The sequence below is a fragment of the Callithrix jacchus genome, chromosome 4 (genome assembly GCF_049354715.1).
Source record: "Callithrix jacchus isolate 240 chromosome 4, calJac240_pri, whole genome shotgun sequence".
NCBI lineage: Eukaryota > Metazoa > Chordata > Mammalia > Primates > Cebidae > Callithrix > Callithrix jacchus.
The window spans coordinates 102,821,554-102,836,401 of record NC_133505.1 but is presented as its reverse complement, the minus strand read 5'-3'; the positions used below and the strand labels follow the sequence as shown (position 1 = coordinate 102,836,401).

At 37.0% G+C, this 14,848-nt stretch overlaps 2 protein-coding genes across 2 annotated transcripts in view; both read left to right on the top strand.

Annotated features, from left to right (window-relative positions):
• NDUFAF4 (NADH:ubiquinone oxidoreductase complex assembly factor 4) overlaps nucleotides 1–3,381 on the top strand; it is a 7,016-nt gene extending 3,635 nt beyond the window's left edge. The window contains exon 3 of the mRNA XM_002746842.6: nucleotides 2,670–3,381. Coding sequence (XP_002746888.1) covers nucleotides 2,670–2,957 — 288 coding nt within the window. The 3' untranslated portion in view covers nucleotides 2,958–3,381. The remainder of the gene's footprint in view (nucleotides 1–2,669) is intronic.
• The window catches only part of GPR63 (G protein-coupled receptor 63), a 95,382-nt gene continuing 83,860 nt past the window's right edge, over nucleotides 3,327–14,848 (top strand). The window contains exon 1 of the mRNA XM_078369823.1: nucleotides 3,327–14,848. The gene's annotated coding sequence lies outside the window, so the exon portion shown is untranslated.

Genomic DNA, 14,848 nt, shown 5'->3' with positions numbered 1-14,848 from the left:
GAGGATACTATCACTGGACAAAGGGAGGATTCTCATTCTATACAGGATGGAATGGATGGCATAAGAATTCATTATGCTGCTCAGAATGGTTTGCATCGTTTATTACTGGAGTTTTTCATTTAATATTTTTGGTCTGTGGTTGACTTCAGGTAACTGTAACTGTAGATAAAGCCAGAGACTACTGTATATCAGAAAGTGAGTGGTTTTTATAGTGTAGCTACCCACATTGCTAGGTTATTCTGTTAGGTTTTCAGTTACTTCTGTTTTCTAAAGATGTTCTTATATCTATATAGAATTATAAATTTCTCTTTCTAATATTTATACTTAATTCTTTTGTTGTGTTGTATATAATATTAACATGCCATTGAAAGTAGGCATTCTCACCTGTTCCTTCCATAGGATGTCTCAAGTGTTTCAGCATGATATAATAAAACGATACTTGTTTTCAGTTAAAAAATATTTATATCACACTTGGGATATTTTCTTCCATTTTTAATTTCCTAAGGGTTTTTTTTTTTTCAGTAAAGAGGATTTTGAATATTCTTAGATACTTTTTGTGTCAAATAATTATTATTAATTTTAATATTTACTATTAATTAGAAAGGAAATCTGAATACAGATGTGTTTGGAGTGGAAGGAAGATCTGCCTTACCTGGGAATAGGAAAATGAGAGAAGCTTTGAGATTTGAAAAGTGAAGAAATTGAGAAGAGCGTTTTAGGCCTAGTTTGCAATATAAAGATATAAGAGTGTGTGATGCCTTTGAAGAATGGTTAGAGTTCAGTGCACTTGTGGGAAAATGTGAGATGTGAATTTGGGAGAAGTGAGTTGGGACGGAGAGAGAGATCAGATAGGAGGTATTTGCAGTCATTTCTCCAAGAGACATTGGCTTGGACTAGGGTGATTTACCAATACAGGGAGAAGTGAATGGGTTTGAGAGAGACATGATGCAGTATCAACAGGAGTTGGTCACTGATTGGATGTAATGAGTGAGGGAGAGGGAGGTGCAGGTATAATCTCATTTTTGGCATGGGAGGTGGGCAGTATTTGTCACTGAGATTGAGAATGTAGGAGTAAAACTGGTAATAGCTTCAGTTTCAGATATATTTAATTTGAGGAGCACATAGGTCATTTGAGTGGAGACACCTGTTAAGCATTTGGGTTGGGAAATCAAGAAAAGGTCTAGGTTTATGATCACAGCTTTGGAAGTAATTAACATGTAGACAGTAATGGAAGTTAGGGGAGTATGTGGGATTACTTTGGAAAAATGTGTAGAGTGAGAGGAAGGCCTGGGCATTTTTAAATGTCACACACTGACATTTAAGGGTAAGCAAAAGTGTCCATGAAAAAAACCCCAAAGGGCCCACTGAAAGAACAGGTGGAAAACTCTGAGAGGGGTGGCATGGAAACCAAGGGAGAAGATAGTTATTGGTACACTGGTGTGGTCAGCAGTGTCAGATGTAGTGAGATGCTATAGTGAGTTCAAATAAGATCTAAAAAGTGTTCTCTGAATTAAGCAACTAGGCGGTCATTAGAGATCACAAGCATTATTTCTTTTAAACATTAACTGAAGAGAAATAAACTGGTAATAAAAGTGGTGTTGGTTTTGGGTTTGGTCGGTATGTTAAAAATGGTACTGGCTATAGCATTTGTTTGACCAAAAAGCAGCAGTAGGCACAGTGCAGTAAAACAAAGGAAAAGAAAAAAAAAAGAATGCTAGACATGGCCAGGAAACAGGATTGGAATGCAGAGCACATGTGTGGAGGTTAAGCTGGGATGGGACAGATAGAAGGAAGGATGGGTGTGCATAGGTTGTTTTATTTATACTGGAGTGTATTGGAGGCATTTTTTTCTCAGGGGAGACAAGATCACTATTCAAGGTGTTTGGGAGCTGAGTATGAAATACAAAGCTGGAAAATGAATAGATGTTATCAAGCCAGCTGTTAGGGTGGCATCAGAATCCTGCCCTTTTAAAACAGGTGCAGTTTTTAATCATTTTTATTGTGCTTTTAAAACACATGAAATAATGTGGTTAGTGGATAGTATAAATTTGATATTATTTTCTAGAGCTACCTACATTTCTTAATAATGATAGAGCTATAGTTATGAGAAGGCAAACTGGCAAAAGTACCATTAAACTATGGCTCATTATAAGAAAATGAAGTTTGGGAAATGACGTATAGTATTTGTGTTAGTTCATTCTTGCACTGCTCTAAAGAAATACCTGAGACTGGGCAGTTTGTAAAGAAAAGAGGTTTAATTGGCTCACAATTCTACCAGCTATACAGAAAGGATAATGGCTTCTGCTGCCGGGGAAGCCTCAGGTAATTTATAATCATAGCAGAGGGGGAAGCAGGCACAGCTTATACAGCCAGAGCAAGAAGAATAGGGGATGTGGGAGAGGTGCTACATACATTTAAACAACCAGATCTGGTGAGAACTCTATTACGAGAACAGCACCAAACGGGGAAATTCACTCCCATGATCTAGTCACTTCCTACCAGGGCCTACGTCCAACATTGGGGATTACAATTCTGTGACATGAGATTTGGGAGGGGATGCAGATCCAAATCATATCAGTTGTTATTTGAAGAGGAATAGTGTAGATTTGAGAAGTGTGAAAGTAGATGTCAAATCTTTTCTCTCATGCTTTTCTTTTGTTTGATACTAGGTAAAAGCTGCTGAAACACCTCAAGAGCCAGAGGAATTCAGATTGCCAAAAGGCCAACACTTTGATATGATAAATATTAAGAGCGTTCCAAAAGGCAAGATTTCTATTGTGGAAGCATTGACACTTCTCAATAATCATAAACTTTATCCAGAAACATGGACTGCTGAGAAAATAGCGCAAGAGTACCTTTTAGAACAGAAAGATGTGAATTCCCTTCTTAAATATTTTGTTACTTTTGAAGTCAAAGTCTTCCCTCCTGAAGACAAGAAAGCAATACAACCAAAATGAAGAAAAGCACTAAAATGTCCTATGTGTACTCCTCATCTTTCATCCTGTATATTTTCTCATTTTTAGCATATTAAATTATGTTAATTACCAAGTGTTTAATGCTCTTATTGTGAGAACATACTCTTAATGTTTATTGAGCTCCCTGACTTTTCAAGATTGCCATAGCATGTATTTTGTTTTTTTTAAATTTTGTTTAGGCATATTTCATATGTAAATGTCAGCATGACTATCAGCACATCTGTACCTTTATTTTAAGTAAAATAATTAATTTGTTGTTTTAGGCACATCATGCCAACTTTTAGATTGGTCATACGACCCCTTGGGAAATGTTCTGAATCCCTCATTTAAGTTTTACTTTCCATGTTAAGTGTTTCGTTCATTCTTCACATGTGATAGTGAAAATAAAAGCTTTCCTGACTCAAAACTGTCATTTTTTGGGTCAGGGAAAGACTTGATAGCAAGGTACACTAACAATATTTCCCAAATATAGGCACACAGGAGAAAACGAATTAATAGAATCTAATTAAAATTACACCAGGGAGTAAGAAGTATTGAGGATTTATTTTATTTTGATTTGGTTTTAAGTATGGAATAATTGTCTTTACAGTTACAAAAAGTAATTTGTGGTGTTTACAAAATGTTGGGAATTTCTGCTTTGACAAATAGGTAAGTCCCATGGCTTCAGAGAGGCAGAGAGCAGTAGAAACTTTAGAAAAACGTACATTTCTCTGGATTTAACATGGAAATAGAAAAATTTAAAGAATAACTTAAAAACCATGAAAATGAAATTTGGCGATTATATATGCTAAATGTTAACCCTAGTTGAGAGAAGAGAGAAAAAATAGCAAGTAGAAGCAGAGAACAGGATCATTGGAAGGGACCTGGGAAATTGCTGCTTCATCCGTTTTAGCAAACTTGTTAGCACAGCACGTAGGATCTGAGTGTGTACGAGTTTAGCTCTGCCTAATATATTATTCCTTGTGGGATCTTTGGGGGACTATATCCTCTTTGAGATTGAATTTATTCTATAAAATTAGCCTAATGCCATCTGACTTAAATTTAAGGGTTATTTGAAGATAAATGAAATAGTAGGCCGGGCGCGGTGGCTCAAGCCTGTAATCCCAGCACTTTGGGAGGCTGAGGCGGGTGGATCATGAGGTCAAGAGATCAAGACCATCTTGGTCAACATGGTGAGACCCCGTCTCTACTAAAAATACAAAAATTAGCTGGGCAGGGTGGCGCGTGCCTGTAATCCCAGCTACTTGGAAGGCTGAGGCAGAATTGCCTGAACCCAGGAGGCGGAGGTTGCGGTGAGCCGAGATTGCACCATTGCACTCCAGCCTGGGTCACAAGAGCGAAACTCCGTCTCAAAAAAAAAAAAAACAAAAAAAATAGTAAAGGACTACTAAGGACTAAGCAAATAGGAATTCTCTTGTCGTGGAGAAACAAGCACCTGTGGAGAATATATGACCTAAGGTTTCTGTAGTTTATGACCCAACCAGGCCCAGAATTTGGTATTTCAAATTCTAGTAGTGTTTTTTCTGTCGAGCCAAAAAGCAGCCCACCTCAGAGAAGAAAAAAGGTGTGAATTGTGGGTATATTGGGGTTATCAGTGTGCTTCTCAGGGAAGATAGGCATCTATTCCCAGAGATGCCCCTGGAAATGATACAGAATATGCTGAAGAATTCAATATGATGATGGAATTAGGCATTTGTAGTAATGCTGAAAACAGAAAAATGGACTAAGTGGAAAATTTGTAAGCATGTCTTTGTAGATTTGTTATGGGAACAAACTACCGAGTTTATTTTTAGTTCAATACAATAATAAAAACATGGAATAATGACTCAATATAAAATGCATTTTAAAACTGAAAATCACTCAAAACTTCATTCCTTTTATAATGGTCACTAGTTGAGTCACTAATACTAGTACACTCTATTTCTGAGCCATCTTCTCTATTCATATCTATATTGTGTAGTTAGGCAGCTGTTATGTGGTGTCACATGATAAAGGACTTCTTCCCATACCATTCATCAGGCCTACGCTACTGCCTTTTATTATGTATAGGAGGGCACTTGGTAGCAGTGATGTCAGAAAATGCATGGAATTTAGATTCAGAAGACATGGGTTTAGATCTCAGGATCACCACTAGCCATGCCATCTTGGAATTGTCCTCAACTGTGAAACAGGTCATAATTACATTTTAAAAGTAATTACTGTAGTAGGGACTGATGAGGTGCTTTACATGTATTAACTTGCTTTAGAAGCACAGAGAGCTTTACTAACTTCAAAGGTTACTTAGTAAGTGTAGAAGCCTGGATTTAGTCCTGTAAGGTTATTTTCAGAACCTTTTGCTCCTAACTGCTACACTATGTTGCCTTTGTAAGTTTATGAGAATTAATGAGATGTCATGCAAAGTGCCTGGGCCATATGAGGCCAGGACTACTCAATGTTCACTGTATGTGAGAATCGCCTGTAGAGTTCTGGGAAAAATACAGATGTCTGCTATGAGAGGCTGGTGTAGTAAGTCTGGGAGTCTCCTGGGTTGATGGATTCTGGATCAGGGGTGTTTTAAAAATATTTAAGACCAGTGTCACTGGTATAGTCCAAATTGCTGATCATCTGTGCAGGTGAAATAGCATTCTCTGGTCTAAAGTTTGTAAAAGAAGGTAAGGATCAGGGAATAGAAGAGTGATCTTGAAGGATTTTGAAGAAAGGAAGCTTTCCAGATGATGGAAGGGAGAAGGAAAGAATTTCAGGAGATTCAAAGATTTGGGGATAAGATCAGGAGAGGAAGGAAGGAGGTTAATAGGCTGGGCAGGAGACACAGGATCCAGGGAGCTGATAGAGGAAAAGCTCCCAAGATGGAAGAACCTTCTGCAGAAAAGTGGTTGCCTTTGGGAAAATTCTACCATAAATAAATAGGGTGGCTATATAATTTTTTGCCCAAATGAAGACATTTGAAAAGGGACACCGATTACATAACCATAATAGGGACAATAGGCATAAACTGGAATGTCCTGGACAAATTAGGAGGTTTGATCATCCTAACTGCAAGAGGCACTATGGAAGACTCAATGGCCACCTCCAAGCTGGATGTAACCATCTTATCTCCAACTTGTCATCATTTAGCATCTCATCATTACTCAGGAATGATTCCTGTCTGTGCCAGATGTCTTTGCTTTGTTCCCAAATACTTGTGCATGGACATCCACTCTTCTGTATTTACTTAATGTCCTCAAAATACCCACAACAAGAAAAGGAGAGTGGGGCCCTAGCATGTAGTTTAAGGAGGCTTCTATACCTCAGCTTGGAGGGATTGAACTGAAGGGCTGAAAGCACCCTGAATTCCAGCTGTGCTTAAAGATAACCTGTTGGGTACAAGTTGAAAATATACAAGAAAAGAACAAGTACAAACAGTTAAAATGTTTTTATGCACCTCAAATAGCCATCACTGATTGTTTGACAACTGTCTTGTCCTGACAAAGACCAATCACAGTTTGAGAAAAGGAATGGTTTTTTTTCTCTTTTTTTTTTTTAAGTCTGGATTCTCCATTTCTTCTGCTTCAGAAGTAATAGGACTGGATTACTTATTAGGAGAAATGGTGAAAATCAGAAGCACTTATTAGGTATAAATCCCTATGCCTTAAAATCAGAGCATTTTGGTTGCAAATTCCATGTACTCCCATATATTTTTTTTTCTTTTTGCCACCACTGTCAGTGCCCCAACAATAAAACTAAATCTTGGGAACACTTGTGAATAGAATTGTAGAAGAGTGGCTCACTAGCTAGAAGAATACAATCCTGAGCACAGCTGGAGTTCTGTGATTTTTCAATGTATTGATATTCTAAACTATATAGTAGGTAACATCAAAATTGCTACCTTGTCTGCTTCCTGTGAGGAAAAAGGTAACAGAATAGTTATTGTAAAGATAAATGACTTGGGAATATGGATTTAGTTAAAATGAGATAAGCAGTACCTGGGAATTGAGAAGTAATCCCTGAGATGAAATGGATAACAGTACAGTTGATGAGCCAGAAAATTTCTCAGTTATATGAGAGATAATAAACTTTGGAAAGGTTATCTAATTCTTAAACAGAAAAGTTACCTAACTGACAATCAACTCTGCTTATGGTTCAAATGCAAGCAAAGTAATAATTGTAGGATTATTGGCATCTACATATGGAAATAGAAGGGGCCACTGAAGAAAAATAGATCAATTTCTAAAATAGGCCTTGGGCCTTTTTTATTTCCAGAAGAATAAATATTGAATAATACAAATACATACATACTTGGTAGTAAACATTCCATTTGGAGTTCATGATATTTGAGCAATTTTGCCATGTTTGTCTGCTTTATAGCATTTTGAATGGAAAATATCAAAGCCAAAGTTTTCTCTGAATCTTCCTGCATTTCAGGGTAAGCATAACACAAATCACCTAATATTTTAACTAAACTATATAATGATTACTACATTTATTGTAGAATTAGTTCAAATTTCTTTTTATTTTTCAATGATCTTGTTATACAACCAGGTGTTTTGTATATTTATTTGTAACATACCAGTATGTTTTTGTATAATATTTAAATTTTACTTTTTATTTCACTTTTACTTGTTTTACATTATTTTTAGTATTTAGGGATTTAGGGAAATCCTTGCATAGAGTCATAGAATATTCAACTCTGATTGACTTTATTTATTGCTCCTTAGGCCATTATCCAGTCATTATTCAATCATTTCTATACCAGTCTTTCTCTTTCTGGTGCTGGCTCAGAACTGATGCTGTGGCTTCATTCAGATAAGAAGCATGGAAATGGGGGAAAAGCCATTTAAAATGTGTCTTGTAGAAAGAAAGGGAGACAGAGACAGATTGATTACATTTTGTATTACAAATATCTCAGAAATTCTGCAACATCACCAAAGCAAAAGAGTACCTTGCCTCTTATTAAATTGTTCTTTTGTTGCATCTTTTTCTTTCATCACTAACCCTGTTACTTCTGGAGGAATAGCAAAAGGTAAGACAGAGGTTTTTTTAAAAACCCAGTTTAAGAGATTGTAAAGCCTCGAAACAACATTCTTAATGAAGCCTTTAAATATTTAGTTCACCACATCCTATTTTTTCAGAGACCTACTTCTAGGTAGGTCAAATTTGCAGCCTACTTCTGAATGTAGATTTAAGATTAATAGCATTTTTTAAAACTTTCTCTGCTTGTACAAGTTATTATTAAACAGAAAGAAGACAAACATTGCAACTTTGCTTATTAGCTGTTTAAAAGATAAGTGGCTTTTCAAATTCTTTTCTCAAATCAGCAGTATTACCAGTTGTTCATTCACCACGAATATTTATTGATATATCTATTATGTGCCAGGCGCTTATCTAGAGGCTGGGAATACTGCAGGAAAGATAACCAAGTTCCAATTCTCATGGAGCTTAAGTTTTATACTGTTAGCTGCTGTTCAGTTATCTATTTCTCCATAATAAATCATCTCAAAACCTAGTAGCTTAAAATAACAATTCATTATTATCTTTCATGAATCTGCAGATTGTTGAAGCTCAGCTAGATGGTTTTCCTTTGGGATCTCTCATATAGTTGCAGCTGGGGCTGTGGTCATCTGAACGCTCACCTGTTCTTGACATTTGAGATAGCCTACTCTTAGAATATAGAGATAGCCTACTCTTTAGAATATAGAGATAGCCTACTCTTACAGCAGCATTTGATATTGTTTATTGGCTAAGAGTTCAGCTAAGGCTATAGACTTGAGCCTCTATAGGCAGCCTGTTCATACGGCATGGGCTTCTTGTAGCATGGTGATTGGCTGGGTTCAAAAACAAACATTGCAGAACAAAGAAAGGGGAACTATTGTCAGGTCAGCTTTTTTTTTTTTTTTTTTTTTTGAGGTGGAGTTTCACTTTTGTTGCCCAGGCTGGAGTGCAATGTTGCAATCTTGGCTCACTGCAACCTCCGCCTCCGGGGTTCAAGTGATTCTCCTGTCTCAGCCTCCCAAGTATCTGGGATTACAGGTACTCAGCACCATGCCTGGCTAATTTTTTGTATTTTTAGTAAAGACAGGTTTTCACCATGTTGGCCAGGCTGTTCTCAAACTCCTGACTTCAGGTGATCCACCAATCTCAGCCTCCCAATGTGCTGGGATTATCAATGTGAGCCACCAAGCCCGGCCTGTCAGCTTCTTTAGGCCTGAGCTTAGATATTAGCAGAGCATCTCTTCTTTATTCTATTTGTCAGAGTAGTCAGAAAGTCTGCCTTGATTCAAGTGTAGGGAACTTAAACCACACTATGGGAAAAGTGTCAGAGAACTTGTGGCTATCTTTGCCCTTTGCAGTGCATCATATCAGGAAATACATGACGTCAGTTTGATGATGTTAACTTTGATAGCTTGGCTAAGGTGGCATCTGTCAAATTTTCATTATACAATTACTATTTTTTGTAGTTAATAATTTATTGCTTAGGAAAGGGCATGATAAACTCTGGAAATATTCTTATCTTGATTTTGGTAGCCATTGCATCAGTTTATGCAAATGTACAAATACATCAAGCTGTACATTTCAGAATAAATTATTTTACCTACTTTAGTATAATCAGTTTTTAATAAGAAAAAAATTAAAAATTAAATTTACCATTTTTGCCTTCATACCTTGCCCTGTTGTATGTCCTTTGGTTGTCTGGGCAGTGATCCCACTGATCTCCCAATTACAAAGACTGCAAAACTCAGACACCCTGACTGTTCTCTAATTTGCCCCCACCACCAGCTTCTTCCTTCAGTAATGACTCTCTACAATTCAGTTTTCAAGTAGCACTCAAGCTAATTTTTCTAAAATCACAAATGTGAAAATGCTGCTCCCTTGTGATAAATTCATTCTATCATCTTAGGATAAAATCCAAGCTCCCTAAGTTATAAGGAGCTCCATGCCTGCTTAATCTCTCCAAACTCGTGTTTCACGACTTTATCAATGCATACTCCAGCTTTCCTAAGTTTCCTACTGAGGTATGTATTTACCTATGACCTAAAATGCAAAACAACACTTCAGAGATTTATTAGATGGGAGTTTAATTCAATTCTAGCTAGTGAATATTATTAATATTCACTGGTGTTAATTTGGTGCAAGACTTTGAATTATATAAGAGTTATGATCAAGAATAAACATAGTTCCTGATTGCTAGTTGGGACAAGAGAAGTATGCAGATTATCCCAATACAGGGCAAAATTTAGTAAGTGCTATAAGTATAAACACAATGCAATGGGGATTTCAAAGGTGTGAGAGATGAAAGCCCTGTTGAGCACAGCTTATTTGCCTTAATTAATGGTACTGTCCCAAGAAGAATGAATGGAGCTGCTATTTAAGGGGAAAAAGAATACAAAAGTATTGAATTCACCAAAGAATTCAGGTTCTTGGCAACCCTGGTCCCTTTGTATGGCTGGTGTGTTTGGTGACTATGCATGCGGAAAGTCTTCCACTCCCTGTGAATATACTCCAGTTCTTGAGAGCCTATTGTAAGTATTCATCCTTTGTGTGATTTTGATTTTCCTATGCTGGTCGATATTGTTAGCAATTCTATTTTCTCCTTGCAGAGCACTGCTGGTGCAGTGGAGGCTGGCACTCCACCTTGACGCTCACTATGGGGCTTTTGTGCAGAGTCTGTTATCCTGAAAGAGCCCTCTTTAACATTTGCAGAGAAGTTACGACCTCTGGCAAACTCTCTGAGCTTCACATTTTATTAGACACCTAATGTTCTTTTTATACCTACTATTTATATTTGTGTGCATTGGAATCCTTTGACTATATAGCTGCCACAGAAGAGCCAACTGTATTAGCTTGCTTCGGCTGCAGAATAAAATGTCATAGACTGGGTAAATTAAAGAAACAACAGCAATTTATTTCCTCATGGTTCTGGAGGCTGAAAGTTTGAGGCCAGAGAGTTGGCAGGGTTGGTTTCTCTCCTGGGTTTGTAGATAACCATCTTTTCTCCCTGTGTTTTACATGGTCTTTCCCTGTGCCTGCTTATTTCCCAATCTCCTCTTCTTATAAGAACACCAGTCATACTGGATTAAAACCCACCCTCACTTTACCTTAGTTACCTCTTTAAAGGCCCTATCCTCAAATATAGGCATGTTCTGAGGAATTAAGAGTTTTAGATTTCAGCATATGAATTTGAGGAGTTGGGGACACAATTCAGCCCATAACACCAATTTGTGTCAGATTTTACCTGCATGTGTTTATTTTAAGGGCAAGATTTGATATTGGTGCGTTTTGTACTGCATAAAGTTCAGGTTAGTTTATGCTGTGATTGAGACTGAATATTTCTGTTAATGATAATTGGGATGTCTGCTCATTGCAGGAATGTATAACATTGGATGGCATCTTAATCAAAATCAAGTCTAGTTCCCTCATTTTGCAGGTTCAGGTATGGTATCTACATTCAAACAATTAAAAGCAGAGTCTAGAACCCATCATCCTGTTTCCTGATCCACCATGCAATGTTTCATCTACCTTATAATAACAATATCCTGAAGATTATCTGAAAACTCTGTATGACTTCAGAGTTTCTTTTTTGTCATGAGAAATATAATTAATAGTAGGTATACTTTTTGGTTTAAGGGTTCTAATTGTGTGTCCTGGTGCTTTGAATATATTTGCAACTCATATTTAATATTTATGATAATTTTATGTAAGTGAATTAGAGGTTTTAGAGCATGCTAGCAAGGCACATCTGTGTTGGGATATCAGCTTCCCCACTATGGGAAAGCTATTTAAACATTCTCAAGTTCATTCCCCCACCAACAAAGGTCACCCACTATTTCTATAACTGTGATGATATATCAAACTAACCAGAAATAAGTTTATGAACTTAATGATCTTCAGAATAAAACAAAACCCACATTATTATAACAATGAAATTGCCCTGCCATAATTGTAATAATGATAAAAGTTTGATTTCTGGATCTATGGAATTATTTTCTCTTGCTACTATTATCTTCATGGCTTTGTAAACTTAAATCCCATTTCAGGTGTGCCCCCAGTTTGTAAACTTGTATTATAATTTTGACTTTTTTTCAGAAACTATCATATGCTTGGTGAGTATAAAATAAAGTGACTTCACCTTGTAAGGATTTAATTAATTAGAAAGAAAGAGCAGAATTCTGTTAACATAATATTTTAATTTAAAAGAAATGTAAAACACTTGTAATAATTGATCATGAGAGACAGTATGAGATATGACATTGAAGAGAAGATTAATTCTTCATTATTTAACTTGATACATAGTGTAATATAGTCAGACTCCTTGGAATTTTTTTTTTGGCTTATACTGGACAGAAGCAGATCATTTAAAAAAGTGATCTCTGGCCGGGCGCGGTGGCTCACACCTGTAATCCCAGCACTTTGGGAGGCCCAGGCGGGTGGATCACAAGGTCAAGAGATCGAGACCATCCTGGTCAACATGGTGAAACCCCGTCTCTACTAAAAATACAAAAAATTAGCTGGGCATGGTGGCGCGTGCCTGTAATCCCAGCTACTCAGGAGGCTGAGGCAGGAGAATTGCCTGAACCCAGGAGGCGGAGGTTGCAGTGAGCCGAGATCGCACCATTGCACTCCAGCCTGGGTAATAAGAGTGAAACTCTGTCTAAAAAAAAAAAAAAAAAGTGATCTCTAAGAAAGCAATTACTTTGAATTTAAAACCTCAAATTATTTTGAGTTTTTAAAAAGCAATTTATTTTTCACACCAAGTTAAAAAATTTATCAGATTGCTATGTATTTGAGGAAATTATGCTAATTTCAAATGCATGATTATCTATTATGTGCTCAACTGGACTTCTATTTAGAAAGTCCAGTTTATACATCCTTTCTCGTCCTGTGAGTTTACAATGGATAAAATTGCATGCGTTTAAAAGTATGCTATATCTCAGAGACTTGTTATTAGTGCAGTTTTCTCTTTTGCTAGCTTGATTTGAGAGATTTCAAATCAATTATGACAAATTTTACTTCGAGGATGGTAAATTTTTAATGAAACTAATAATCTATAGGAAATACAGAAGTAAAACCTTATATTCCTTTGTAGGTTAGTATAAATATGTGAACCATTGTGTTTATAATGATAAAGGTGATAATAATATTCCCATGGCACATATTTACCGTGTTTGTTATTTGTTTGACATCATGCTAAGTACTTTCCTTTCCTTAGTTTATCCTCAAAATTATTCTATATGGAAGTTTCTTCTATTATCTCCACCTTACAGATGAGGAAACTAAATATGAGAGTGCTAAGTACTTACCTGACCCAAGGCTGTGTTGCAAGTCAATGGGGGAGGGGCTACCCCAGGTGTGGTTCCTCTCCAAGGTCCTGATCTTGACTACAGTAGGATGTAGGGGCTGCCTCACCCAGCACTACATCTGCATTCTACTTGTTATTCTCAACTCCTAGCAAGGGAGACTCTTTAACTTTGAGACCAGGAATGAATATGATCAATGCATACATCAAAGATTCTAAGAGAGATGAATTTCAAAGAAATATGATATATCACAGTGAATCTTACAGGGGAAGTGGCCACTGGGTATGGCATAAAAAGAGAAATAGGAATTCACTGTGGAGGAAACTTTAGCATAGAGGGGATGCATGTGCCAATGTATAGAGATGAGATAGAGATGTGGAAATGATCAGTTTTTTACCCAAATCTGGGTCAGTGGTTTTCTTTGAATTCTTTTATCCCACATCACTCTGCTCCCTACTAAGGATGGTGTGTTTGTTTGACTACCTTCATGGGCTTGAAACACCTAAACTATCTCCTATTGATGGAGAGTATCTTTCCATCTCCAGACTCTTATGCAGTCTTGCTATTTGCCTTATCTTTGGTGAATTGGTGCTGGCCCTTGAGGTGCACACTCATGATTTTGTGAGGTAGCCTTGGTGATGGGATGCTGATGGAGGCTTTCAAATGCTGATTAATTAGACCTTCATAATTTAGGCATCTCACTGAGTCAGAGAAAGAAGGTCAGCCCCTAAAGAAGGCTCCTAAAGACAGACACTGACAGCTCTTGCTTCTCTGGACAACATCTTATTATGTTTCTCATGGCATGTTGCTTGTTATGGTGATAGAAAAGGAGAGGAGACTGAGCATGTATAGTGCAACGGAGTTTTGCTTTGAGGAGAGGGAAGCATCTCCTTGCTTGATAAAAGCATCTTATACCAAGGTCCACTCTCATTAAATGGACTTTGCTATCATGCCACCTATATCTATGATGCTGGCATATGTTCCATACACAATAAATATACCCAAGAATCCTCAAAACACGAGAAAAGGAATGTAACATCTGCTTGTTTTCTGCCATCACTTAAACTCTTGACTTACATTTATAGTCCCCTCCTGGAGGCAATACTGCTACATTACTTCTATTCTACTTTTTCCTAATAGCACTAAAAGTCTTCAAAATTATTTCTACAGTTCTATCACATACACATCTGGTTTCAACAATAAAAATTAAAACAAGGAAATATTTAACCATATTTAATTGTTATTATTCTTTAATGTCAGTTCAAATATTGTTTTTACTGACTTTGACTTCAAGCAGAATTAACTAATTCTATTGGTTTGGTCTCATAGAGAGACCTAAGATTCCAGCAAATGTGCATGCTACCCCAACAGCTATACCTAACTGTTTTGAGTGAGAGAGCTTTGAGTGGCTAGATGTCACGTAGGGGCTTTCCTGGACTTCTTCCCAGCTGATTGTGACAGAATGTATTTTTTTCTTTTCAGATAGAGTTTCGCTCTCGTTGCCCAGGCTGGAGTGCAATGGTGGGGTCCTGGCTTGCTGCAATGTCTGACTCCTGGGTTTAAGAAATTCTGCTTCAGCCTCTAGAGTAGCCGGGATTACAG